Here is a 25,995-nt window from a genome sequence, read left to right on the forward strand (position 1 = left end):
GGAGCCCTCTCGGGCGTTCGGCTTGGGCTGCACTTGCCCTGTGTGGCCAACTGCGACTGTGTCGCCGTGACGGGAACGGCGGGTTGCGCGCGCAGCACCTTCGTCGCCTCCGGATCCAGCGTCTCCGTTGCCAGGAAAACAGAGCGGCGCGCTTTCCGGCGCGGTCGCGGCGCGTCGCAGCTGTCATGGCGGAGACCGTCTGGAGCACTGACATCGGGGAGGCAGTGTATCGCTCCCGGGACCCCGTGCGCAACTTGCGCCTCCGGTAGTCGCACCGCCCCAGCCCCGAGACCCCATGCTTTTGTGTCCTTAGATCATTCCAACCTGAACTCGGTGTTCTGAGGTCCCCACTTCTGCTTACAATCCGGACCACTTCTTCTCCGGGCTCCCTACTTCTTTCACTATCCGTACCCCCATCCACTCACAGCCTCTAAGAACCCCTTACAGACCCACCCAAGTCCATTCACGTCCTTGTTGCTCCCAGTTTCTCAGAGCCCTGTGTCCCCAGTACACCCTCTCACCCTCATTCTTCCCCACAGGACCGCGCACCCACCCACCTCCTCTCCGTTGTCTGCACCCAGCACACCTTGGCAACCCTACCTCCTCTGTTTTGTTTCCCCCATCCTTGCTTTGTGTTCATTTCCCGGTTGCGTGTCTGGTAACGAATATTTTGGGCTTTTCTTGACAGAGTCCACCTGCAAAGAATCACATCAAGCAACTTTCTTCATTATCAGCCTGCTGCCGAGCTCGGGAAGGACCTCATAGACTTGGCCACTTTTAGGCCTCAGCCAACTGCCAGTGGGTGTTATGGTGGTGATGTGCCATCTAATACTAATGCTGATACTAATCAGAATTGTGGCCAAATGTAGTGAGATAACAAATACTATACTTCTGATATGTTATAGAGTTGCCCGGCAACCTACATTCTATCTGTGGCTTTTTTTTTTTTTTGAGACGCAGTCTTGCTCTTTCGCCCAGGCTGGAGTGCAGTGGCGCTATCTCGGCTCGCTGCAAGCTCCGCCTCCCGGGTTCACGCCATTCTCCCGCCTCAGCCTCCCGAGTAGCTGGGACTACAGGCGCCCGCCACCACGCCCAGCTGATTTTTTAGACGGGGTTTCACCGTGTTAGCCAGGATTGTCTCAATCTCCTGACCTCGTGATCCGCCCTCCTCGGCCTCCCAAAGTGCTGGGATTACAGGCGTGAGCCACCGCGCCCGGCCTATTTGTGGCATTTTTAAAAGAGAAAACATGCCCCAAACACTAAATATACATATAAACACTTTTGAAAACAATTTTTAAACTGGGGACTGCTTGAAAAATATGCATATGATGTGCATATGAAGATCAACTGTGTTCTTGTGGTTTTCCTTATCTGGGAAACCAAAAGAATGAGGAGGAGAGGACAGAGTGGTTGTTGTCAGGTCACTAGTCTGTCTGCTTTTACTGTTTCTCGTTCTGTTTAGAGCTGTTCCTGGGCAAGAGTGTGGGCTCGCAGGTTGTGAAGCGTGTCTCTGAAAAAGGCATACTTAGCCAGCCAAGAGTGTGTTAGATTAGATTTGTTTTCTTTGTTTTTGTTTTTGTTTTGTTTTGAGACAGAATCTCATTCTTTTGCTCAGGCTGGAGTGCAGTGGTATGATCATAGCTCACTGTAAACCTTGGTCTCCCAGGCTCAAGCCATCCTCCTGCCTCAGCCTCCCAACTAGCTGGGACTACAGGCTCACACCATCATATTCGGTTGATTTTTTTAAAGTTTTAGTAGAGAAAAGGTCTTGCTATGTTGTCCAGGCTGGTCTCAAATTCCTGGGCCCAAGTGATCCTCCCACCTTAGCCTCCCAAAATGTTGGGATTACAGGCGTGAGTCACTGCATTCAGCCAGATTTGGTTCTGTTAAAAAATCATTTATTTGCCTTCACTATCCTCTCCTGACACTTGGTCTCCTAAATTTCAGTGTTTGTGATTCTACATATATGGCTTTAGAAATAGTAAAGATAAAAATGCCAGGGTTATTTTCTAGCAAACGCAGACAGTTGGGACTGAGGAAGGGCTGGCTATTCAGCTTATATCTAAATTTCAGTTTCTTATATCCAGTTAGATTAGATATTTCTTGGAGCAGGCTGAGCGCCATGGCCCATGCCTGTAATCCCAGCACTTTGGGAGGCCAAGGCAGGTGGATCACCTGAGGTCAGGAGTTCAAGATCATCCTGTTTAACATGGCAAAACTCCATCTCTACTGAAAATACAAAAATTAGCTGGGTTGGTGGTATGTGCCTGTAATCCCAGCTACTTGGGAGGCTGAGGCAGGAGAATCGCCTGAACCCGGGAAGAGGAGGTTGCAGTGAGCTGAAACAGTGCCACTACACTCCAGCTTGGGTGATAGAGTGAGACTCCATCCCCCACCCAAAAAAAATTTCTGGAGGGTATTTTCTTTTATTCAAATTAGAGTCATGATTAAGATTTCCTGGGTTCTAATCTTGGCTTCTACTCATACTAACTCTCATATACAGCCTCTCTAGCATTCCTCTAGATTGAGTGCTTACTAAATTACTGAATTCCAGCTGGTTTTTGTGGCAAATATAAGAATACGGACTTTGGTTATAATCAACCACAGAGCAAGAAGTGGTGCTGGTTTGGCTCAAGCATTTGATTCACTCTGTTGTCTTTGGAGGTGGACACCGCCCGGAGGAAGACGAAGAGGAGGAGATTGTGATTGGGTGGCAGGAGAAGCTCTTTAGCCAGGTGAACCAGTGTCTCTTGTCTTCTCTGTCTATTCCATCTGGTCTACCTCCACATGGCTGGTGATACATATTGCCAAAGTGATTTCCAGACAGGTTGTAACAGTTTATACTTTCCCCTGTTGTGTTTAAAGGGCATTGTAACATAGGGGTTGCCACTACTCAGTTTTATGATTCTGGGTGAGGCACTTTTCATCTCTGGGCTATATGCCATCTGTAATAGCAGACTTGGATTAGACTATCAGTCTGATTCCTTTTAGCTCTAATGTTCTTGGTTCCCCTGCCATTCATTAGTTTAGTGTTGGTTATGAAAACGTGTCGGATAGCATCAGCTCTGTAGAACTGATTTGATTAAACAGTTACAGAAGCAAAAGTTTGATGTATTATAATGATGTACACATCTCTGTTTCCTTATGGTAACCTCAGTTTGAAGTAGATCTGTACCAAAATGAAGCAGCCTGTCAGAGTCCTTTGGATTATCAGTACCGTCAGGAGATCCTGAAGCTGGAGAATTCGGGTGGCAAGAAGAACCGACGAATCTTTACCTACACTGACTCTGATAGATACACCAATTTGGAGGAGGTATTGTTCTTTCCAGGGTCTCATAGCTTCCATCTTTGCTTCCTCTAGCTTTTTTGCCTCACTGAGTTCTATGTGTTATGTCAGAAGCCTAGTAAGGGGAGAGAAGTAGCCTGTCTAGGAACTGCTGTGAGCTGCTGCTGCTGGCAGCCAGCCTGGAATAGAATGGGCACAGTCTGCAGGTGGTGAGGCTGTTGCTCCCTTCTCTGCCTGCTTGAGGGCCTGGGGGAGCTGCCAGTATCTCTGATTATATGCTTGCAGAGTGCATACTGGGAGAAGTAACCACTGGGCTTGACTTCCTCCATGCATCATGAAAAAAGACAGGTGGTGGAGTCTGGAACAATCTAGGTAAAATTCATCAGGGGATTCAGCCCAAACTCTGAGTATATGGGTCTGAAGAGGAATTCAGTATAGCTATGGAAAATGGCTTATGTCCTCAATTTGCCTATGACAAAAATACCCTTGTGACCTTGTTTTACATTTTCTTCAGTCACTGCATTTCAGTTGCTTCTGTCTTCTCAGTAAGATTTTAAGCTCCTCAAGGGTAGAGCCTATATTTTTTAATTTTTATCTGTGACTCTGTAGGTCCCTGCAAGGAACAGGTATTCAATAAATGTTTTTGAAAGATTGCTGTGCTTTCATGATTAGAGCTGTGGATTGTTAACATTAGCTGGGCATGGTGGCAAGTACCTGTAGTCCCGGCTACTTGGGAAGCTGAGGCGGGAGGATCACTTGAGCCAAGGAGTTCAAGGTTGCAGTGAGCTATGATAGCACCACTGCACTGCAGCCTGGGTGAGACCCTGTCTCTTAAAAAAATAATAGAAATTAAATAAAATTTGGGTTGTCTGTTTTGGAAAAGCAAATGAAAATGTAGTTAGTGCTCAGTTACCATGTGAGGATTTCCCACAAAATACTTGTATCCCATTTGGCATTTTCTAACCACCTTGTTAACTTCAACATCTACCAAGCAAACTAACCCAACTTTTTGTTGGTTTGTGCTCAGAGAATGCAGACTGATTTTAATATTAACATAAATAACTCCTTTTTAAAATCCGAAGGCAAACCATGATGTGGTGGAAATCTTCTTTGGGTTGTTTGGCCACTGCTCCCTCTGTTAGCGTGTATAATTGTGAGGTGGCGGAACCTGCGGGGTTCAGGTCCTGGATGAGATTTCAGGAAGAAGACTTCCCTTCAGGTACTTGGCCCCATGTGGCCCTGAGCAGATGGCTTACACAGGGCTACTTGCTTTTCCCAGCACTGCCAGAGAATGACCACCGCAGCCAGTGAGGTGCCTTCATTCTTGGTCGAGCGAATGGCAAATGTCAGGCGGCGCCGGCAGGACAGGCGGGGGATGTGAGTGCGGGCATGGGATGGGGGCCAAGCTTTTACTTTTTATTTCCTAAAGTTGGGTAGTTTCGCATTTTTATCAGTGGTTATGTATAGTATTCAAGTATTACTTTGTAATTAATTTAAAAAATAGATATAAAAATATAAAATATCTTCCTCACTCTTCATGTGGACATTTTTCCAAAGTGCCTCAGAGAGAGGGAAGGGATGTCATTTCTGTTTGTCAAATATTTTGGCTCTTAAAAAACGAAACGTAATAGTATGTCCACCAGCTCAAACTTCCCATTCTGAAGTGGCTCTCCGCTGGGGTGCTCCATTGGGGTGTGCCGGGGAAGTGACCTCTCTGTGGTGTCTCCCAGGGAAGGCAGCATCCTCAAGTCACGCATCGTTACCTGGGAGCCCTCAGAAGAGTTCGTCAGGAACAACCATGTCATTAACACCCCTCTTCAGACAATGCACATCATGGCAGACCTGGGGCCCTGTAAAAAGTAAGTGGCGCTTCTCACTGCCAGCTTAGAGCCTCATCCTTTTCTCCTCTCACCAGCTCTCCCCTTCCTGTTATTACCATCCTGGGTTATAGGGGAGGGAGGGACTTTTTCTTCCTTTTTTTCTTAGTTATGAGTGAAGCTTCTCACTGCCAGCTCAGATCCTCATCCTCTTCTCTCACCAGCTATCCCCTTCCTGTTATCATCCTGGGTTATAGGAGAGGGAGGGACTTTTTCTTCCTTTTTTTCTTGGTTGTACTTGGAAGAAAGTTTTACCATGACAGCTCTCCCTGTAGCCTCTGTTCTCTCCCCTGAAGTGGGCTCAGTATCTCTTCCTGTTTCCCTGGAGGACCATTGACCTCAACCTTGGTGTTTTCCTGATTTTTAGGCTTGGCTATAAGAAGTATGAACATGTCCTGTGTACTCTGAAGGTGGATAGCAATGGTGTGATCACAGTAAAGCCTGACTTCACAGGCCTCAAAGGACCCTACAGGTGAGGAGAGGAAGAAAGGGGTAGTGGAGACTGGCATTCCTTCCCTTGGTTGCACTTTTTGTCCCTAGTCAACTAGACTGTCAGAAAGTCCTTCATCTGTTCTGACTTTTACATTCCCAGGCAGTGGTTCATATTCTGTTCCAAGTCATAGGGCCTTAGAAAACCGAGGACTCCTTTCTCAGAAAATGTGCAACTGCACCAATTTGAAAGGGATCACAGTGGTACAGTTAAATGACAGTGATTCTCTGTGCTGCTGAATGTAGGACCTGGCCAGAACAGAGTGGGGTGAACTCAGCCAGGCTTTCCCTGTGGGCTAACTGTTCCTCATCTCTGTATCTTGGAAATGACAGAAATGTAAATTAGAAATTATCTGGACCAACCTGTCCATTTTTCAGGTGAGAGAACTGGGTGGCAGGAATGTTGTGCCTTACAGTTTGACTGTAACTTCAAGCCAGAAATGGGCCCAGAACCTATACTTTCTGAGTCTAGTCTGGTGCCCTCTCTGCTTTACCCTTTTGTTTATCTCTCCTGGTCATCAGTACAGCCACTTTTATCATCATATACTTCAGTGAGGTGTATGGCCCCTGATCGCTCATCCCTGGGCTAGGAGCTATCCCAGGGCCCATCTCTCATTATTACAGTTGCTCCTTTCTGTGGTTTTGACCTTACAGGATTGAGACAGAGGGGGAGAAGCAGGAGCTGTGGAAATATACGATCGACAATGTTTCTCCCCTCGCACAGCCAGAGGAGGAGGAGCGGGAACGGCGAGTGTTCAAAGATGTAAGCGCAAGTTCATTCCAAGTATCGAAGGGATGAGGCTCCGTGCCTGGAGCTGAGACCATTTCTGAACTTGATGTCAGCAGTTGTTCCGGAAAAGCCTTGCCCTTCATAGCCCCTTCTGACTTAGGCAGCATTGCTGACATATCAGACAGAAGTTTTTGATCATGTTATAATAATAACAATAACCATTTATTTGAGCATTTACCATGTTCTGTGCTAGGTATTTTACATACCTTATTTCCTTTAGTCCTTACAACAACCCTTTGAGGTGAACACTTATTACCACCTTATACGTGGGGAAACCGAGATTGAGGAGCTAAGTAGTCTGCCCAAGGTGGCATAGCTTGTAAGAGCGAGAGTCAGGATTCCGCCCCAGACCAGCTGACTCCAGGGCCTCTGCTTCACAGTAAAATGGCGGTGAGTCAGGTGCTTACGCCTCCAGCTCTTGCTGACCCTTCCCACTATTGCTTTTCTTCTTCCCGTTCAGAACTGAACTTTGGTCTAGCTTGGGTTGCATCTTGAGTTTTGGTTTGGTTTGTTTCCTCAGCTTTATGGCCGGCACAAGGAGTATCTTAGCAGCCTCGTAGGCACTGACTTTGAGATGGTGAGTAGCTTGGCTTTCTGCAGCACTGTGAGCTGTGTTTAGCTGGAGCATTCTGACTGTGGATGAGTTACAGCACCTCTCTTAAAGGCCCAAAGGTATACTCTACGGTATGAAAAGGAAGTCAAAGAATAGCACATATAGTCCTTGTTATGTGTTTTGCAACATTGCATGTTAATAGAGAACTGTTAATGCCGAGAAAAAGGTCTGAAAGGCTGTGCACGTGCTGTGGGTGGCTTTCTCTGGGGAGGGTGGGAGTAGATGTGGTAGATGGGTAGTGGGTGGTGAGAGGGCTATATCAGGGATTTTTGCTTTTTATTCCCTAAACTTAGGTAGTTTTGAATTTTGATCAGTGGTAATGTATTTATGTATTACTTTATAATTAATTTGGAAAATAAATATAAGGATGAAAAATGTCTTCTTCACGTTTCATGTGGATATTTTTTCAAAATACCCCATAGAGAGGAAGGGGTGTCGTTTCTGTTTGTCACTTATTTTGGCTCTTAAAAAATATAGGCCCGATGCGGTGGCTCGTGACTATAATCCCAGCACTTTGTGAGGCTGAGGTGGGAGGATCACTTGAGGCCAGGAGTTTGAGACCACCTGGGCAACATAGTGAGACCACATCCCTACAAAAATAAAAAAAAATTAGCAAGGCATGGTGATACCTGTAGTCCCAGCTACTCATGATGCTGAGGCAGCAGGATTGCTTGAGCCCAGAAGTTTGAGTTTGCATTGAGCTATGATCACACCACTGCATTCCAGCCTGGACAACAGATCAAGACCCTGTCTTAAAAAAAAAAAAAAAAAGGGGGGGGGTTTAGTTCAGCTATTCTGTTGTGCTGTTCTTTGTCTTTTCTCATTCTAAGAGTTCCATCTCTAGACCTGGAAACAAGGATAGAATTACTTCCTGGTCTCCCTCTGTTTCTCTGAAAAATTAACCTTCAATATTTCCATATTGCATAAGCAATAGATATTCAGCATTTAAAAGTTAGATAAGACAGATGCACAAATAATTAAAAAGGAAAACTCCCTGGTTTCTTGAACTCAGCCATCTAAAGGGAACAGGGCGTTCTGGCTTCCCATTGCACACCACAGGGCAGTTGCTGTTGCTTGAATAATTTCCCATAGTGCATTGTCCTCACTGCCATTTAAATTATGTACTTTCCCCCTACATTATGAATCTTACGAATGAAGGAAACAGATCTGTGGAGAAGTGTCAGGGTGGGGAGAAAGTGCAGTAGTGACACCCAGGGCCTGACCCCCAGTGTCAGGTCATCTGCAGATTTGTAGATGGGGCTGGAGGAGAAGTGCCAGTTCCTTCCAGGCCTGCTGATCCTTTCCCACTTCTCTTCACCTTAGACTGTCCCAGGTGCCCTCCGGCTCTTTGTAAATGGAGAGGTAGGTAAGTGTCTTGCTAGCGTAGATCTCTTGATGCTTAGGCACGTGCCTAGATGGAGCTGTGAATAGTCTCCTCCACTCTGGTAGAGGCCTTATCTGCTGTACTTGGGAAACTCAGTGATGAGGCTTTCCTGGAAACGCAGAGGGTTCCTGGCCCTCAAAAGACTTGCTCTCAGGGTGTGTAGGCCCCTCAGGATTGGGTTGGGTGCTAAGGGTGGTAGGAGAAAAAGCTAAAATAGCTTCCTGTTTTCTCTTGTAGTTTCAGCCCAAGGCTATGAGTATGACAATCTATACGTCCACTTCTTTGTAGAATTGCCAACTACTCGTAAGTAATATTCTTAAGTCTCTCCTTTTATACCCATTTAGACAGATCTAGAGGCATTTGATCAGGCTTCCTTTCCTACTCCTCTGCTGAAACTGTTACTGTTCTTTTCAAGGTCATAGATCACATCCACTTTACCAAACCCAGTGGGAACTTCCCTGCTTTCACCTCGCTTGACCTTCCTGAAGCATTTGCCAGAGCCCACTGTGCTGCATGACACACCTCTCTGGCTTCTGGCTCCACACTTCTCTCTCCTATCTCGCTGGTGGCCCCTCAGCCTCCTTGGGTGATGCCTTCCCTTCTGTTGATCTTAAACTGTGAGAGTCCCCACAGCTAAGCTAAGGCCTTCTGTTACTCTCTGTCTGCAGTCTTCCTGGGCGACCTCATCCATCCTATGGCTTAAATACCATCGATATGTCTCAGACTCCCAGGTTTCTGCCTCTAGCCTTAACCTTTTCCCTGGACTCCAGACTCATATCCAGTTACCTCTTTGTCATTTCTGTCTAACATGACCAAAAAGAACTCTTGATGCCTCCTCTTCCCTCAAACCTCTCCTCCCTGGTCTTCCCCATCCTAACAGAATGGCAGTGTCATCTACTGAGTTGTTGATGCCAAAAACCTAGGGGACATCCTTGATCCCTCACTTTCCCTAGCTCCCTATAGCCAGCCAATCAATCTGTCAACAGTTCCTTTCCGTTCTGTCTTCAAAAGCTGTTGTGAACCTGTTTGTTCTCTCCAGCACCCTACACCAAGCCACCACCCTACACCAAGCCACCACCATCTCTTGTCTAGGCCAGTGCATTCAACTTCTGACTTATCCCCCGCTTCCTGCCTTGCTCCCATTTGCAGTTCATTTGCCACAGACACCAAAGCCAAGTTGAGCTTTAAAAAATGTAAACAAGTTATGTCCCTTTTGAGCTGAAAACCCCAACAGCTTCCCCTCCCACTTAGAGTAAAATGTAAACTTGATACCCTGAATGAGCTAGCCCCTGCCTATCTCTTCCATACAACCTTCCAGTCATTCTTCCCAGCCAGGTTCATTCCCACCTTAGAGCCTTTTAAGGGCCGTTTCCTTTGTCTGAAACCCTTTCTGCCATTATCTTAGCATGGCTGGTTCTTTCTGAGTTTAGGTCTCAGCTTGTGTCACCTCTGAGAGGCCTTCTCTTACCACCCAGTCTAAATGAGCCTCCCAATCACTCAGTCCCTTCCCCGTTTTGTTTTTAGTATAGCCCTCATCACTACCCAATAGTCTCTTGTTGGTTTGTTTTTTGTCTGTCTCCCTGCTTCCCCCAGAATGTCAGCTCCATGAGAGATGGGGATCTTTTCTATCTAGTTACCAAGATACTCCTAAGATATACTAGCACATAGCAGGCACTCAGTAAATGGTAAATGAATGATTGATTGTGTGAATAAATGAATAAAGAAACTGTCTTTTTCTGAACGACTTGCTTTCCTCCCAGGTGAGCTTACTATATTTGGTCTTTGGCTTTCAGACTGGTCAAGCCCAGCATTCCAGCAGCTCTCAGGAGTAACACAGACCTGCGCCACCAAGTCCCTGGGAATGGTATGGAGAATGAGAGCGGGTATCTGGAAGGGAATGAGATCTGCTCCTGGGATGGCATTTGAGGTGTTATCAGGCCAAGTGCCGTGCACCCTGGGGAGGATTCCAGAGTTGGGTGACTTGTGTGTGGGTTCTGCAGGGCTACCTGGTCCGGAGATCCTCTCTGTCTTGAGCATGGCAGCAGCTTGTATTTGGGTGTCCCTTTGCATCTCAGACTCCTATTGCCCACCTGGGTGATAATTTTTCTTTTTCCCTTGTGAAGATAACCTTGTCATTGGCCACAAGGAGAACAGATTCCAAGGGAGGCCTTGCCCACCCTATGACACTCCTTTTTGTAGGACAAGGTGGCTCACTTCTCCTACCCATTCACGTTTGAAGCCTTCTTCCTCCATGAGGATGAATCTTCTGGTGAGTAGCTCAGCGGTTGATCCTGGGCCTTGGTTCCCCTCAAGCAGTGCTGTCTCTTGGTGAAGGCCACCTGTGACCTGGCCGCTTCTCTCATTGCTCCCAGATGCACTCCCGGAGTGGCCTGTGCTCTACTGTAAGGTCCTCTCGCTGGACTTCTGGCAGAGGTACCGTGTGGAAGGCTATGGGGCTGTGATGCTGCCTGCCACTCCAGGTAACTGCTTGTCTCCGCCCTTCTGTGGCCCACATGCCCTAGGCCCTAAGAACAAGACTAACACTCGACTGCTTCTGGTGAGGGGTGGGGATAATTGGGAATTGGAAGTGTTTGGCTTGAAAGAGTTCCTGTTCCTCTGAGGACTTTCTGCCCCCCTGCATTAGAGACAATGACGTGGCCTTGGCACTGACTTCCTGACAGTCTCTCCATGTGCTTCGTGCTCCTCTGATTGGACTCAGGGTGAGAAGCTGCATGGCAAAATTGGCTCATAGCATATGTGTATTGAATGAATCAGCATTCAGTTTGGAATAAAAGCATCTGTCTTTTACTGTGTGCCAGGCATTGTGCCATACTTCTCACTTAATTCTCCCAGCCACTCTGTGAGGTGCCGGTGGTATTTGCATTTTACTAGATGAGGAGAATGAGCTTCAGGGAGGTTAAGAAACCTGTCCTGGGTATGCAGGTAATAACTGGCAGAGCGGAAATTTGAATTTCTCCCTGATTGATTTCCATACAGGTGCTATGGGTAACCATGATAACCTTCACAAGAGGCCAGGTCATCACCAGACCAGGTGTTTTAGCTGAGTCTAGGCCTGTGTCATTGCTAGGGAGTCAGTGAGGGGCCACATGCCCTTTCTGGACCTGGCCCCAGTCTTCTCTTCCCTTGTGCAGGCTCACACACCCTGACAGTCTCCACGTGGAGACCTGTGGAGCTTGGCACGGTGGCTGAGCTGAGGAGGTTTTTCATTGGCGGTTCTCTGGAACTGGAGGACCTCTCCTATGTGCGGATACCAGGATCCTTCAAGGTGACTTTTGTCTTTGGAGTGACTTCACGCTGAGAACTTATGGTCCTGTCCTTCTGTTCTGTAGGAGGTGGGATCTGGGTCAAGACCCCTTAGTTGTGCATTGCTTCAGTATTAACCCCTTCCTTCCTGTGGCTTAAGCTGGAAGTCACGACCACATTTTGAATCAGGTTCCAATAATCTACACTGCTATCGTAGGAGGTCCCTGGAAAACAGTATAGTTAGAGATTTCTCCTGGTTCCCATCAGAATAACTGGCTCTTTCCCCCGTCACTGAAGGCCTCAGTAATCAGATGTGGGGAGAATTCACAGTAAGCATATAAGACCCCTGCTTCTCAAATGAGGTTGGAATGTTCCCTGGTTTAGTTGGGGGAGCCCAATAGCCCAGTATTAGCCTTGAGGTAATAGAGCCTGGGTGATGGAATAAGGTTTCACCAACAGAACTGTGCTTCCCAAGAATGGGGATAAGAATGGGGGTGAGGCCAGCATGGTGCGGGGGTGTCTAGAGACAGCAGAAACCTGATGCTGTCCCAATGGCATGCCTCAGGGGGAACGCCTGAGCCGCTTTGGACTCCGCACAGAGACCACAGGCACTGTCACCTTCCGCTTGCACTGTCTGCAGCAGTCCAGGTGAGTGACCTGGCCCTCTGCCTCAGGGCACCTTACCCCTGAGGGGTGGAGAACAGCTGTAACCATGTGGCTGGCCTCCCTGCAGGGCCTTCATGGAATCGAGCTCCCTTCGGAAAAGGATGCGGAGTGTGTTGGACCGTCTGGAAGGGTTCAGCCAGCAGAGTTCCATTCACAATGTGCTAGGTATGTCCCCTCCCCCATCTGGCCACCCCAGGTCAGCATGGGCCTGTTTCTCTCTGCAGTGCAGAGAGAAATACCATATGGCAGCCAAATACCATATCTCCTTTCCTTACAGAGGCCTTCCATCGAGCCCGGCGCCGCATGCAGGAGGCCCGGGAAAGCCTCCCACAGGACCTAGTGAGCCCCTCTGGAACCCTGGTCTCCTAGCTCACAGCAGCCCTGGCCCACAGTGCAAGAGGACAAGATGGGGGATATCTGAGGCCAGTGCTCTCCTGCCTCTTCGTCTTTCTGATTAGAGACCACGTTGGTCTGCTGAGAACCAGAAAAGCTGGGAAATTCCCGGCTGGCCCCTCTGCCTAGCCTTCTGCAGGGTGTTCTCCCTACCCTGTGGAAATAAAGCCAGAGACCCTGTGGCCCCCCCTTTATATTTGCAACCACTGTAAATGGGCATCACAGCAAGGCAGGCTTTTTGATCTGAAGCTGTTTGGGGTGACCCCATAGTGAGTCTGACCTTGACTCACTTTTCTGGCTTGTCTCACAGTAGCAGGGGGATGCAGGGATCTGCTGTTCTCCACCCTTTAAAAATGGAGCCTTTCATCTTCCAAGACCAAAGAAGGAAGGAAGGTGGATGGTGAGAGGGGTCTTAAATCCCCAGCCTGTGAGTCTCAGCCTCTTTCCAGGGAAGCCTCATTCTACTGCTTGGGGCTTGCTGAGGTTGAGATATGAGTTATTTCTGAGTAAGTGAAGGCTGAAGCAGTGCTGAGTCCTTTCTGCTAGCTGGGTGGTATCTTTTACTGTGTTTTTTTGTTTGTTTTTTGTTACATAAACCCCTTTTATTTTGACTGATGTTCTGTTGGCTGTTTGTCTGCTCAGGTTGCTGGTATGGCTAGGGTGTTCTTAATGTCGGGGCCCCTACCATGTCTGCCCTTCCCCTTTTCTGCCTTTCCCTACTCCACAGTGTTTCTTTGGGCTCTCCTAATTCAGCCCCCAGGAGAGGCTTAGATGGTTGTGCCAGCTTGCGTGTTAACAGCACTTCTCTTAAACATCTGGAGCAAAGCATGGAACTGAGGCCACATCTTCCCTAGCCCAACACAGAAACAGCAGCCCCTGCCCTTAGCAGTGCTTTATTGGTAGAAGCAGAGCATGCTGCCCGGCCTCAGGCTCAGAGGAGTATCGTGGGGTGTCTAGAGGCTAGGACTGAGTGGTCTCTTAGTCATGGTGAGGGAGGGGAGGGAGGGCTGGGAAACAGTAGAAAGTGCTGTAAACCCGCCAGCTGACTTTTCTTGCCTGGGGTGCGAGACCACATGGCTTGGCTCCCAAGCCTTTGCACGTGGCACTGATTCATAGCCTAATACCTAAGAGGCTCCCAAGGCGGGAAGGTCCATTGCTGATAGGAGCCCCCAGCTCTCACTCCCGGCTGGGGAACCCAGCTCTGAGCTGTAGCCAACAGAAGCGTCAGCAGCCTGCAGTTGCTCCAGGGAGACAAGGCAGCCTCATGGTCCTCCCCTTCCCCTTGTCTCCAAAAGTTGGAGGCTTGGGATAGACTCCTGTGGAAGTAACAGAACTGGATAAGTGAGGAATTTACTGGATGTTTAGAAATGGAGCTGTTTTCAGGTATTAGTGACCAAGCTGAGGATAGTTGGATGCTCCTAATTTCCCCCCAGAGTCCTAGGGCCTGGAATTGACTGTCAGCCCAGAAACTAGCACATTGGGAAGCCACTTAGAAAGAGTACCTAGTGACAAGTTCTGTTTTCTCTGCGTAGAGACCTAAGAGGACTCAGCCATCCATCCAGGGAAGGATGTGAGGGCTTAACCCAGCCCAGGGTGCTGGAGGTGGCCTCCCCTTACCTGCAGAAGCCTCATTTCCCTTGCCAGGCTGACAGGTTCAACCTGGGGATACGGCTGCAGCTCACAAAGCCCCGGGGGTAGATGTTGGCTCTGAAGATGTCCCTTGAAACCGTGGCGATACCGGTATTGTCACATATAATTCGAGACAAGGAAATTCTGCTTAGGGCCTTGCGCTGTCTTTTGGTGAAAACACCTCGTTTCTGCCACCAGAACCTACCAGGCAGTCAAGAGATGTGGGTGAAGGTTGGGGAGGAATTACCTTATAATGAGCACCTGTTGTGTGCCAGGTACTTTACATATGTTATTCCATTCAATTCTCACAAAATTCCTGTAAGATTGGAATCTCAGAAATGAAACAAATTCAGTGGCCAAATAAATTGCCCAGTATTAAGTGCACAGTAATTTAAGTGGCCAGGGCTGGATTTGAACTCGGGCAATACCAACTCCAAATAAGGAGTCACGTCTTAAATCATAAACGTATTGGAGGGAAAACCAGATTTAGCCCTTTGTGCCCATGTTTTCTGGGATCCACCAACCCAGAACAGTGAGGCTGCCAGGCAACCTCCTGGGTTTAAGATGACTCCAGCTCAGGCAATATGGGCCTTGCCTGGGTCAGTGTCTCTCTTCCTTTGACCCAGCTTTCCAGAGAGGAGCCTCCTGATTTCAGATCCTGTGAACTTGGAAGAAATGATACTAAAAAGAGCAGTGTTCTTCAATGTTTAGTCTTGAAATGCTAGTGTTTTTCTGCTCTGCCTCTGGTGCTGATGTCTTTTATGATAGGGTCACTTACCTGTCTCCGTCTCGGGCTCTTCTGAACTGGTTCTCGAACAGACAAGCCAGAAGAGGCCCCACTCGAGCCCCCGGCAAAAGAGGCTCAGCGATGGCCCCAATCCAGATGTCAATGTTGTCAGGTGTTCCATACAGATTCAGGAACTTCCTCGCCAAGTCCTGGTTTTTCAGCACCCGGCTAAGCTGTGCCAAATTCCGCGGCTGGGAGAGCCCACAGAAGCGCCTCCAAGCATTGTACCCTGCAGAGGAACGGGGAGAAGCAGCTTCAGTCTTGCTGACCTCCCATTAGCTTCTGTTTCTCTCTACCAGTCCTCTGGGGGGAAGCTGTGGCCAGTCAATATTGAGCAGAACCAGAAGATCCTACTGGCAGAAGAGTCCCTAGACCTTCCAAAGACCAGGTTTCTGTCCTCTGATTGAAAATGTGAGTGGACAACTGTGCTCAGTGTGCATCAGACTGAGGAGTGTGTCCTAACCTAAAAAGCTGTTTTAACCCAAAACTCATAACCACAAATCCAACACTTAGTGATATTACTGGGCTCGACTGCATTCATTAGACACAAGTAAGACAGTACCCAGAATATAAAAACTCTCCATCAGGTTTGTAGAATGAATGAATGAGCGAATGAATAAATGAGTGAACAAGCCAACAAATGGAGAGCATGGATAAAATTCATCTACTCAGAAAAGGACGGCACACTATGATTCTGTTGATATGAGAGGTCCTGCATAGGCCAATATAGAGACACAAAGTATATTAGAGGTGATTGGGGCTGGGGTGGGGATGGGGATTGACTGTTCTTACAAGATTTCTTTGGGGAGTGATGAAAATGGTGTGATATTAGATCATGGTGATGGTTGCATAACTCTAAATACGCTAAAATCATTGAATTGTCTATTTCATATGGGTGAATTTTATGGTATATCTCAATAAAGCAGTTTTTAAAAAGTTTTCAGAAACTTCCAAAGACCAGCCATACCAATTTGTCAGCCATCAGGATCCCACACAGGGCCAAGCCACATCATAAGATGTGACAATCAAGGTAGGCGATAGCTTTGCCATGTCCCGAAGGGACACCAGCCCAATGTCATCCATTGAACTACAGCTCACACACACCATCCCCCAGCGGAACACATGAAAACCACACAGTATTTTACCATTACTGAGCACTATTGGGTGAATATCTCAGGACCCTCACAGCACCTTTGTGAGGTGCTTTTATGGCATGCTAACTATATCTGGTATGTTTACTAAAGTTGAGCAACCATAGGCTTCAGGGTCACTTTACTGTTAAGTGGAGCTCAAACCAGGTTGTCCAGTTCCCAGTTTGATGTTGGACTTGGGAAGGGATTAGAGGAGATTGCAAGAGCTAGTGTCAGGATAATATTTCTGGAGGGCACAGGTATTGCGGGGAGCAGAAACTCGCAATGTGGAAACTTGGGTGGCTAGCGATCTCAGCTCTCCAGCTCTTCCTTTTATACCAAAGTAGAAGGCAAGAATGTTAGTCCAAACTGCACCATTTTGTAAGCCCCCCACCATTTCCCAGACCTTGGTCAAAGTGAAACGTTCCACAGGAGGTCGGGCCATGAAAAACATAACATACCCTAATAGGCAAAGGCCCAACTGAAGGAACATCCCTATCATATCCTGCTGGGCAAAGGTCCAAGGAACATCTTACCACATCCCACTGAAAAAAGGACCTGATCATAGGTACATCTTATCAATATCCTGCCGGGCCGCAAGCCATACGGCCCAGACCCCTCCTGCCCATACCCATACCCAGTACCCCAGCTGTAGGCAGCGGCAGGCTCTGGCAATAAGCTGGTCCCCCACCTCTGTAGGTTTTATGCTGGAAATAAATACCTGCATTGGCTGTTGAGCTGCCCTCTCTCTTTGTGTCATTCCTTAACCCTTGCCTTCCCTTCAAAACCTGATAGAAACTTGGGTGGTTAGCCATCTCAGCTCTCCAGCAGGGGGCGCCCACAGCTCCTTAGCTGCCAGGAGTGCCCAAGTTTAAGAAAGGAAAGAAGCTCAGGTTTCTGGAGCGCCTGCTGTGCTCTACCAGGCGCTGTGTGAAGTGGGGTGGGCAGTAGGAGGTGCCACCACTGCTTCATACATGGGCAGATGGGCCTTCAGGTTCTTTCTAGACAGGGAGGTAGGAGGTGGGAAGGAGAGAGGAGCAAGGCAGTAGCCAAAACCTTCCCCTACTGGGGTTGAACGGGGGAAGAAAGGAGAAATTGTAAATTTAAATTCAGATTTTACTACTTCTTATTTATGTGATCTTGGGCAAATTACTAGCTGTCTCTGAACATAGTTCCTCATCTATAAAATGGCTGTAATCATTTGCTTCTCAAGGTGATTGGTAGGACAAAATAAATTAATATACATGAAAGTGACTAACAAAGTGCCTACATTTTCTTCTTTCCTGGGATAAAGTCATTTGTGCCCTCACCAAACAGCCACTGCAGCCTTAGTTTTATTCCACCTATTCCCTGCCTCTAAGGCTCTTTGCCTTTCTCCACTTAGAGCAAGGAGCGTTTCTGTAGCTCTGGAATTTTAGCCTTCCTGCTTGGAACTTGCCAGCGTGTTGGGAATGGAGCAGTTCTTCCCTGCCTTTTAAGCCTATTGCTTTTTTTCTACTTGGAAAGTTCGAGCCTCCCTTTTTCAGCTCCTGGGCCTAAGTCCTGGTCCTGCGGTGAACCTAAAGCTGGAGCCCCTACAGTAGATGGGGGAGCCATGGCAGGACAGCAAGCCGTGTTCCAGGAGTGCTTTGGGACATCGACCTTGGTCTTGCATGCCTCTGCACTCCTGCACATCCTGTAGACAGTCCCAGTCAGAAAGGAGGTACCAGGGTCTTCCCAGAACCCCTTGAGCAGCCTGGCCTGAGCAAAGCTGGGAGAAGAGGCGGACAGCCCCCTCACCTGGAAGGCCGTGGTCCCGGCTTCGTTGCATGTTGAGAGCCGCCAGGTCCAGCCCAATCCTCCTCACTTGCCGAAACAGCCGATCCCGGAGCTCATCCACTAACATGGCATCCTGACGGTTCAGCTTGGCAGGGGTGGCCATGAGGCCCCGGAGGATGGGGTCGATGCCCCCTGGTGGCAGGGAATGTGAGCAGCACAGATTGGACCAGCCTCTGGGAAGCTACTTGGGTTATCACATGATGCCAAGCTAGCCCAGAGCTGGACAACCCAGTCGGGTATGTTAGTAACGTTTGTCAGGAAACAGAGTTCTGGAGAGACATGAAGCAGCTGGAGCTGGGAGGTACTTCTTAAGGAGTGGAAGGTGAGCTCCCCATCAATCTGACATTAGTCTCCACCCCTTTAAAAAATCCTCTCATTCCACAGAGGATGGGAGGCCCGTGACTGAGGGTCTTGCTGGCACCTGCCTTGTTTCCACTGTCCTGGGGAGATATTAGCAATGGCCTCTGCAGCAGCCTGGCTTCCTGGCAGTAAGCTTGGCCCACCTAGGGGAGGGCATGCTCCCCACCCTCACCCCCATTTGCCCCCTGGAAAACCTGGTCACCTTCATACACGATCCGCCAGCTGGCAAAGAAGGCAGAGCTAAGTGGGACATGCGAGTTGGGTGCGGAGGCCCGGTACTGACTGTCCAAGCGGAACATGAAGGGCTGGAGCATTGTGTGGCCAAAGCGGAAGGCCAGGGTGAAGACATTGGCCACCCGTGGGTCCACATTGGAGCAGTACCCCCTGTAGGGCCCCAGGGTTCTCCTGGCCCGGGCCTTGCCCAGAACCAGGGGCAGAAAGTCTCGGTAGGTGATGATCTGGAAGACAGGACGAACATTCCCCAGAGGCCACTCACCCACACCCTTGCCTTTTCAAAGGGTGGCTCAGACATCTTCTTTATTGTCATCACGTCAAATGTGACAACATTAATTTCCTATTGGTGGGTGGAGATACAAAGCCCAGAGAAGGTGAGTGACACGGACAGGGTCACACAGGGAGTTAGAGGCAGAATCGGGGCAAGAGGACGGGTCCAGGTGTTCCGCCAGTTGCCCAGACCCAGCTGGTTTTAGGCACATCTGCAAGGATGTGTTAAGGACTGCTTCTCATGCCAAGCTTGTCATCTGGGGGATGCCGGAATGCAGACTCCTTACCTGGACCATGGCCCCCATGATCTTCCGAGCCTCATTGTACAGTTTGTCTCCATTCCACCGGGGATTCAGGCGTCTCAGCTCAGTGGCCAGCCGGTTGTGCTCTCGCATAAAGAGGGTGTGCATGGCTGCCAGTTTGGGGGTTTCCGTTGATCGGGTGTCACCTTGAAAACCCCAAGCTCAGATTTACTGCAGCCTTTCCTAGAGAAATGTCTTTCTACCAGGGTAGACCCAGGGCTGGGGACGGGAGAGATGGGGTGGGCCAAACTCCTGGCCCTCACAGGACCTCCATCTCTTCAGCTGTGCTGAGGCTCCTCATCGCCACCCTCCTTCCTAACACAACAGGCAAGGAGCAGGAGGACCAGCCGTTCCTAGCAGGCTTGGGTTAGGTGGGAAAGCACAGGGCAGCTGCTGGTCTCAGGCAGGGGTATCTTTGCCTAAGGATTCTACTCTACAAGACAACGAGATCCATAGCCCGGACCAGCTATGGGCAAGGGCACCTTGACTTTGGGACTGCGAGCCCACCTGTCCATGAGCTGCATCTGCCTGAGTGTTCTCTGCCAAGGGCTGGTGTACCTTTCCCTATCTTTGGGCTTGGTATAACACTGCTCTCCCCCGTGAACCAGAGGGAAAGAGGAAGAGAGGGAGGGTTGGGCAGAGACTGTTCTTACGAACAGACCTACTACAGGCAGGGAAGGAAAGTTAATTCCATCATTTGCTTGGTTTTAACTAAACCCTTTTGCACAAGGTCTTAGTTCAGTTGACCTCTCCCAAAGGCACACGCTGCTCTTTCCAGGACACACAAATGTACAATCCTTCAAAAGAGGGGTTGGGGCCGACTCTCTGTGAGGAAAACAGTGGAATACAGTGGACTGGGCAGAGACCTTGATACTACACTGACTGTGTTCTCAAGTGGACTCTGCCATTTGAAACTAACTCTGTGCTCTTGGGCGCATGATTCACCTTTCCTGAGTCTTAGTTTCTTATCGTAAAATGAGAATAATAATTCCCTCCTTTCAGGGCTGTTGCAAGGTTTAGAGATGGTACATTTAAATATCTTAATAAGGTTGGGTGTGGTGGCTCACGCCTGTAATCCCAACTCTTTGGGAGGCCAAGGCAGGTGAATCACCTGAGGTCAAGAGTTCGAGACCAGCCTGGCCAACATGGTGAAACTCTATCTCCACTAAAAATACAAAAATTAGCCAGAAGTGGTGGCAGGCACCTGTAATTCCAGCTATTTGGGAGGTTGAGGCAGGGGAATCACTTGAACCCAGGAGGCGGAGGTGGCAGTAAGCTGAGATCATGCCACTGCACTCCAGCCTGGGCGACAGAGTGAGACTTCATCTTAAAAAAGTAATAATAATAATAAGATAAATAAATATCTTAATTTATTATTATTATTGTAACCACGTACATGGGACAAAAGACTCTGAGGAAAGTTCAAATTATGCTTCCAGAAGAAGGTATTAACTGTCTAGCAACAGCTGGGGACAGGGAGGAACTATGGAAATTTATCCCAGAGAAGAGAAAAAAAATGGAGATGGAGTTAACAGCTACTTTGAGGTATTCCTGTGTGAAAGAGAGACAGTGTCTTTTCTGAGGTTCCAGAAGCATGATTAAGGGGAATAGGTGAATATATGATCAAAATAAGGAGACCTTTCTAACAGTTGGAGCTGCCTGTGGCTGAGCTGGGGTGCCATATAGGCGGTGAGAGCCTTCTCACTGGAGATGGTTAAGCAGTTATCTCTGGCCACACACAGGGAGCTTGTAAAGGGACTCCAACGTTCTGATTCTATGATGACTGTGCACAGATCTATGCTTATGATGTGCCTAATACTGAGGTCCCAAACCATGTACCTTCACCACATCCCACCATGGCTTCCCAGTTGGGACCCCAGGGATGGCTGTTTCCTGGGAAGACACCATCTTCCTCCCAGTCTGACCTGCGAGGAAGCAGGGGATGCGCGCCGAGCGGTTGGTGAGGAGACACGGGTCATCGTGCAGGTTGTCAAAGGGCAGCAGGGCCCGGCCATTGTCTTGAAAGCGCTGGTTGATGGCCAGCAGACCCAGGTAGTTGGTCCGGTTGCGGAGCCGCAGCGAGAGGGAGACCTCGCTGCCATACACCATGCTGGCGTCCACGAAGGAGGTGAGCGCGTTGATCTGGTTGCGGACTCTGTTCTTGTTTTGGGGGCATGAGGGTGCCGAGCGGAAGAAGGGGATGCAGTCAAGCTGGTTCTTAATGCGGGGGTCATTGGGTGGGATCTGAGATGGAAGAGGAGCCAGTGACATGGGGCCCCCTCAATAGCAGACTCACTCCTCTCCCTCATCTCCCACCTCCTCAAAACCTTGCTTAAAACTCCCTGCCTCCAGGAAGCCCTCCTTGACTCACCCAGGCTCATGCTGCTCACCCCTTCGGTCTGAGTGTCCTTAGCATTTTGTTTCATAGAGTCTCAAAAAGTTAGGAATGAAAGAGGCTTTTGAAACAATCTCAATCCTCATTTTACAGCAAGGAAAACAGCCTCAGAGAAGGGAAGTGACAACCAGTTAGCAGGAAAGGTGGGATTAGAACTTAGTTCTCTTGACTCTTAGGCCTGAGCTTCTTTAATTCTGTTCAGTTTGACAGACCCGTTTTCTAAGCCCCTTTCTTGCTTGGTGCTTTGGAGACTATGAAGGTTAAAAAACACAGGAAAGGTTGCAGGAAGCTGGCAGTTCAGTGGAAAAAGACACACACAAATAGAGTTAAGAAACTAAGTTGAAGTGGCATCTGCTGTGCTTGATAGAAAAGCCATATGTGGGCCAGGTGTGGTGGCTCACGCCTGTAATCCTAGCACTTTGGGAGGCCGAGGCATGTGGATTACATAAGGCCAGAAGTTTGAGATCAGCCTTGTCAACATGGTGAAACCCCATCTCTACTAAAAATACAAAAATTAGCCAGGCATGGTGGCACATGCCTGTAATCCCAGCTACTCGGGAGGCTGAGGCGTGAGAATTGCTTGAACCCAGGAGGCAGAGGTTGCAGTGAGCTGAGATTGCCCCTCTGTACTCCAGTCTGGACAACAGAGTGAGATTCTGTCTCAAAATAATAAGAATAATAATAAAGAAGAAAGAAAGAAGAAAGATAAAGAAAGAAAGAAAGAAAGAAAGAAAAAGAAAAAGAAAGAAAAAAGAAAAAAAAGAAAGAAAGGGAAAGAAAAAGAAAGAAAGAAAGGAAGGAAGGAAAGGAAGGAAGGAAAGGAAGGAAGGAAGGAAGGAAAGGAAGGAAGAAAGAAAGAAAGAGGAAGGAAGGAAGGAGAGAGAGGAAGAAAGAAAGAAAGAGGAAGGAAGGAAGGAGAGAGAGGAGAGGGGAGCGGAGGACATATGTTAAAAGTGTAATAGGAAGATCTGAGAAGGCTCCCCAGAGGAGGTGCCCCTAAGCCAGGGATTGAGGAATAGATAAGGTTGCAACAGGGAGAGGCCATCCAGAGGCTCTCACATGTCATCCCTCATGAATGTGGCCCCACCTATTAAGGGTGACTGTGTGTGTACGTGTGTGTGAGAGAGGGAGAGAGTGTGTGTGTACACGTGTGTGTGTGAGAGAGAGTGTGTGTGTGCAAGTGTGTCAACCCTATGTTCCTAGCAGAGACTCTGCTCCCTGGATTCTATCTTTTCTTCCCTAGTGCCCCACACTGTCCTTGGCTTCTAGCCTGAAGGTTAGGACCCTACTTACAGCCCAAGCCCAAGAAGTTGGCAAGAGCTGTAGGACCCTTGGACTACTCTGGGAAGGAGAGAAGAGCAAGAGCTAAGAGGCCCTTAGGTTGCCAAAAGCAGGAGCCCAGAGGCTTCCCCTGTTGGATTCAGACCCATGGGTCAAGGCCTGTCTCAAGGGCTTCCCACCCCATGAAGCCTGACCTAAGCCTCCTGGTAGATTGCCCTACCCCCACCTTTCAAACACACATGGTGTGGGGTCTCTGCTCAGCTGTGTTTCTTGTGTCTGTCTCATACCCTAGCTCCACAGGCAGCTCCTTAAGGATGGTGCTCCAGTCTTCCAGATCCCCACCCCCAGCACCTTGCCTTTGGGGGAGGCCACACAAGGGCATGGGGGATTGGCTGAGCGTACCTTGATGGGAAAGCAGGGGGGCAGCTGGGCGCAGGTCCTCTCACAGTCAACGCCCGCAGTGAAGGCCACTCTGGCCGGGGACTCCGGGGAGAAGTCCAGGTCATGGTCAATGAACTGGCCCCACTGCATGAACATGAGGGCCCGGCCGCGGTCGGAGGTCAGTCTCTCGTTGGGGAAGCGCACAATCTGGTTGGAGACAGCCCGGACCTGGTGGGGAAATAATGTCAGCACGGGACATGGGCTCCCTGACCCCACAAGGTATTAGAGCCAACCCAGGACTCAGGGAGCAGCAGCTCCCCTGCTGGAATTGACAGCCTCTCCTCTTCTGCCCTCCATGCCCCTTTTGTCCCTGGAGGCGTAACCACCTCCTGCTCTCATTCCTAGAAGGATAGTTTCTGGCTGGGCTCCTGAGGATTCTGGTGGTAAAGAGGAGATGGGCTAGGTTGACTGGCTCAGACCTCACCACTTCTTCCAGAGGGGAAGGGAGATCAAATAGATAGATCAGTTTATAGACTGATAGCTAACCAGATGATAGCACTGATTCACAGGTGCATGGGCTGGTTGCCAGGTGATGGATAATACATGTAGGGAGTACTGGGTCAGCAGATGGAAGGGTGGATAGAAGAAAATTAATTAATAGATGTTGATAGATGGGTAGATGATAGACTGCTATATCGATATATCAACAGAAAACTGATGAGTTGATAAATGTGAAATAGATCAATAGACAAAGCCAGATTAAGGTATAGAGCTGTTTATATTTAGCAAGACTTTGACACTAATTTTCTCAGAAAAAACCCTACAACACCATAATGGTTAGCATGAATAGATCATGTCCTATATAGCTATTTATACCAAGGACTTCAATATTCACATATGCTCTACGAGGTAGGTTTTAGGGCCATCTTACAGATGAGGAAACTAAGCCTCAGAAAGCTGTGTTATTTGCCACAAGTCACTGCACCGGTCAGTGGAAGGGCCTGGGTTCAAGACCTGCCTGGGTGACTCTGGGCTGTGTTTTACTCCCCGCATTTAAGAGATCAAGCAACCTCCCACGCCCTCAGCCCCAACTCACAAGAGGGAGGAGGAAGCCATTGCGCCTCCTGCCGGGGGTCCAGCCGAAGGGCAGCGACAGCCCATCCTCATACTCGGCGGGCAGCCAGCGAGCCAGAGCCTGGTTGGAGGCCCCTAGCAAGGGTCTCCTCCTGCAGCCGTGGGTGGGATAGGTTAGCAGGGGGCAGGGCCTGGAGATGGCTCATCGTGGAGGGAGAGGGTGAGTGCAGGAAGGGAGAGGTCCCCCAGGCAGGGGCAGCCCCTCCTGCCGCCCGGCACGCACTTGTTGTTGCATCGTCCAGTGATGGTGCGGTACTTGTTGCTGCAGCGCTCGGCCTGGTCCCGGAGAGCACAGCCACTGGCCTGGGACAGCAGCCGCAGCTGTGGTTCTGTTAGCACATCTGTGGGAAGGCATGTGGGCAGACCTGAGCTGGCCTGCTCTGTACCTCCCATCCCTTTACCCTCTCTTCTCCCAGCACCCCAAGCCTGTGCACCCTGCCTCCCTCTCCTGGATTCCTTCTACTCCAGGCCAGGGCAGGCCCAGGGGGCTCAGTGGGGATCAGAGTACCAGTGACATTGAAGGGTCTGGACCGCTGGGGTTGTAACTTCTCTTCAAGCAGCCCCAAGGCCACATGCATATAATCTGCGGCCCGAACAACTGTCCTGGTGGCTGCTACCGGTTGTTTGAAGTAGGACAGGAGGTCCATGGGGCTGGCTGAACCGCTGCGAAGCCGCTGCTTGATGCTGCCCAGGAGAGGAGGAGTGAGGGCTGGAGAGAGGGTGCAGACCCACCCAGCAGAGACCCAGTCCTGGGGCACAGTCAGGACAGGGCAAGCGGACAGAAGGATGGATGGAAGGGAGGCTCTATCAACAGGAGAGGTTCATGGGGCCCAGAGGTGGGTGATGAGTGAGATGAACTTGGCTGGGGCCCATGCCCCTCACTGATCCTCCCAGGCCCATGCAGCCCCCAGACCCAAGTACACCTCTTCTGGGTCCAATTGTAGGCAGCATCCACCAGCAACTTGGCCTCTGCTATGCAGTCTCGCAGGACCGAGGTCTCCACCGCCCCAGGGAAGGCTGTTCAAAGAGATGGGGACTCAGGGTTCAGCAAGCCACAGGACCCCCTCCAAGACCCAAGTGCTTCCCCTTCCATTTCCCTTCCCTCCTCCTTGCCTGTCTAGGGGGCTATTACCTGGGTCAGTGCCCTCACAGGGCTGGGCAAGGACGAGTGTGGCCAGCACACCTGCCAGGGCTGGCAGCAGATGCATCTCTGCAGTGAGGCTTCACCAGCTGGGATGTGAGTGACATCCACAGCCTGCACGGGAGGGTCCTCTGCTCCCTTCTCACTTTGAGGACCCCCAGCCGACCTCTCACTTCCTCCAGCTCTTCTCTGGACGTAGCTGGGAAGGGACTTTTATAGCCCATTCTAGGATGGGGGAGGGCAGCTCTGGGCCCCAGAAACCCAGCCTCTTGGGTGGAGTTCTGAAACTTCCCTCTGGTTTTCATGGAAGTTTTGAGACTGAAATCCCCCACCCCACCCCCTGCCAGCCTGGGGACATTCTTCCTGCCTAC

The 25,995-nt window shown here is 49.5% G+C and overlaps 2 protein-coding genes across 6 annotated transcripts; one reads left to right on the forward strand and one right to left on the reverse strand.

Annotated features, from left to right (window-relative positions):
• Positions 1 to 67: 67 nt before the first annotated feature.
• On the forward strand, positions 68 to 13,373 carry MKS1 (MKS transition zone complex subunit 1). Of its 4 annotated transcripts, none has more exons than XM_024234918.3 (18): positions 68 to 265; positions 689 to 798; positions 2,665 to 2,735; positions 3,158 to 3,313; positions 4,566 to 4,663; positions 5,017 to 5,145; positions 5,531 to 5,635; positions 6,307 to 6,415; positions 6,963 to 7,019; positions 8,379 to 8,421; positions 8,677 to 8,742; positions 10,233 to 10,303; positions 10,639 to 10,708; positions 10,812 to 10,919; positions 11,592 to 11,725; positions 12,269 to 12,351; positions 12,437 to 12,534; positions 12,647 to 13,373. In XM_024234918.3, exons 1-18 carry the CDS (start codon positions 186 to 188, stop codon positions 12,736 to 12,738), a joined length of 1,680 nt encoding a protein of 559 aa, XP_024090686.3. In that variant the 5' UTR covers positions 68 to 185; the 3' UTR covers positions 12,739 to 13,373. The 4 variants fall into 4 exon arrangements, with proteins under 4 accessions (XP_024090686.3, XP_024090688.3, XP_024090690.3 ...); XM_054535652.2 differs by having other exon boundaries at positions 118 to 265; positions 2,608 to 2,735; XM_024234920.3 differs by lacking the exon at positions 12,269 to 12,351 and having other exon boundaries at positions 12,647 to 12,827.
• Positions 13,374 to 13,639: 266 nt separating this feature from the next.
• EPX (eosinophil peroxidase) lies at positions 13,640 to 25,812 on the reverse strand. Of its 2 annotated transcripts, XM_024235293.3 has the most exons (13): positions 25,616 to 25,812; positions 25,407 to 25,500; positions 24,992 to 25,167; positions 24,707 to 24,824; positions 24,446 to 24,575; positions 23,371 to 23,577; positions 21,218 to 21,536; positions 19,278 to 19,438; positions 18,689 to 18,944; positions 18,088 to 18,258; positions 15,170 to 15,407; positions 14,380 to 14,592; positions 13,640 to 14,078 (listed from the first exon to the last, which is right to left on the reverse strand). In XM_024235293.3, the coding sequence occupies exons 1-12, from the start codon at positions 25,689 to 25,691 to the stop codon at positions 14,391 to 14,393; spliced, it is 2,148 nt and encodes a 715-aa protein (XP_024091061.3). In that variant the 5' UTR covers positions 25,692 to 25,812; the 3' UTR covers positions 13,640 to 14,078; positions 14,380 to 14,390. The 2 variants fall into 2 exon arrangements, with proteins under 2 accessions (XP_024091061.3, XP_054391626.2); XM_054535651.2 differs by lacking the exon at positions 13,640 to 14,078 and having other exon boundaries at positions 14,284 to 14,592; positions 25,616 to 25,697.
• Positions 25,813 to 25,995: the final 183 nt, after the last annotated feature.

The sequence above is a fragment of the Pongo abelii genome, chromosome 19 (genome assembly GCF_028885655.2).
Source record: "Pongo abelii isolate AG06213 chromosome 19, NHGRI_mPonAbe1-v2.0_pri, whole genome shotgun sequence".
In the NCBI taxonomy this organism is placed as follows: domain Eukaryota; kingdom Metazoa; phylum Chordata; class Mammalia; order Primates; family Hominidae; genus Pongo; species Pongo abelii.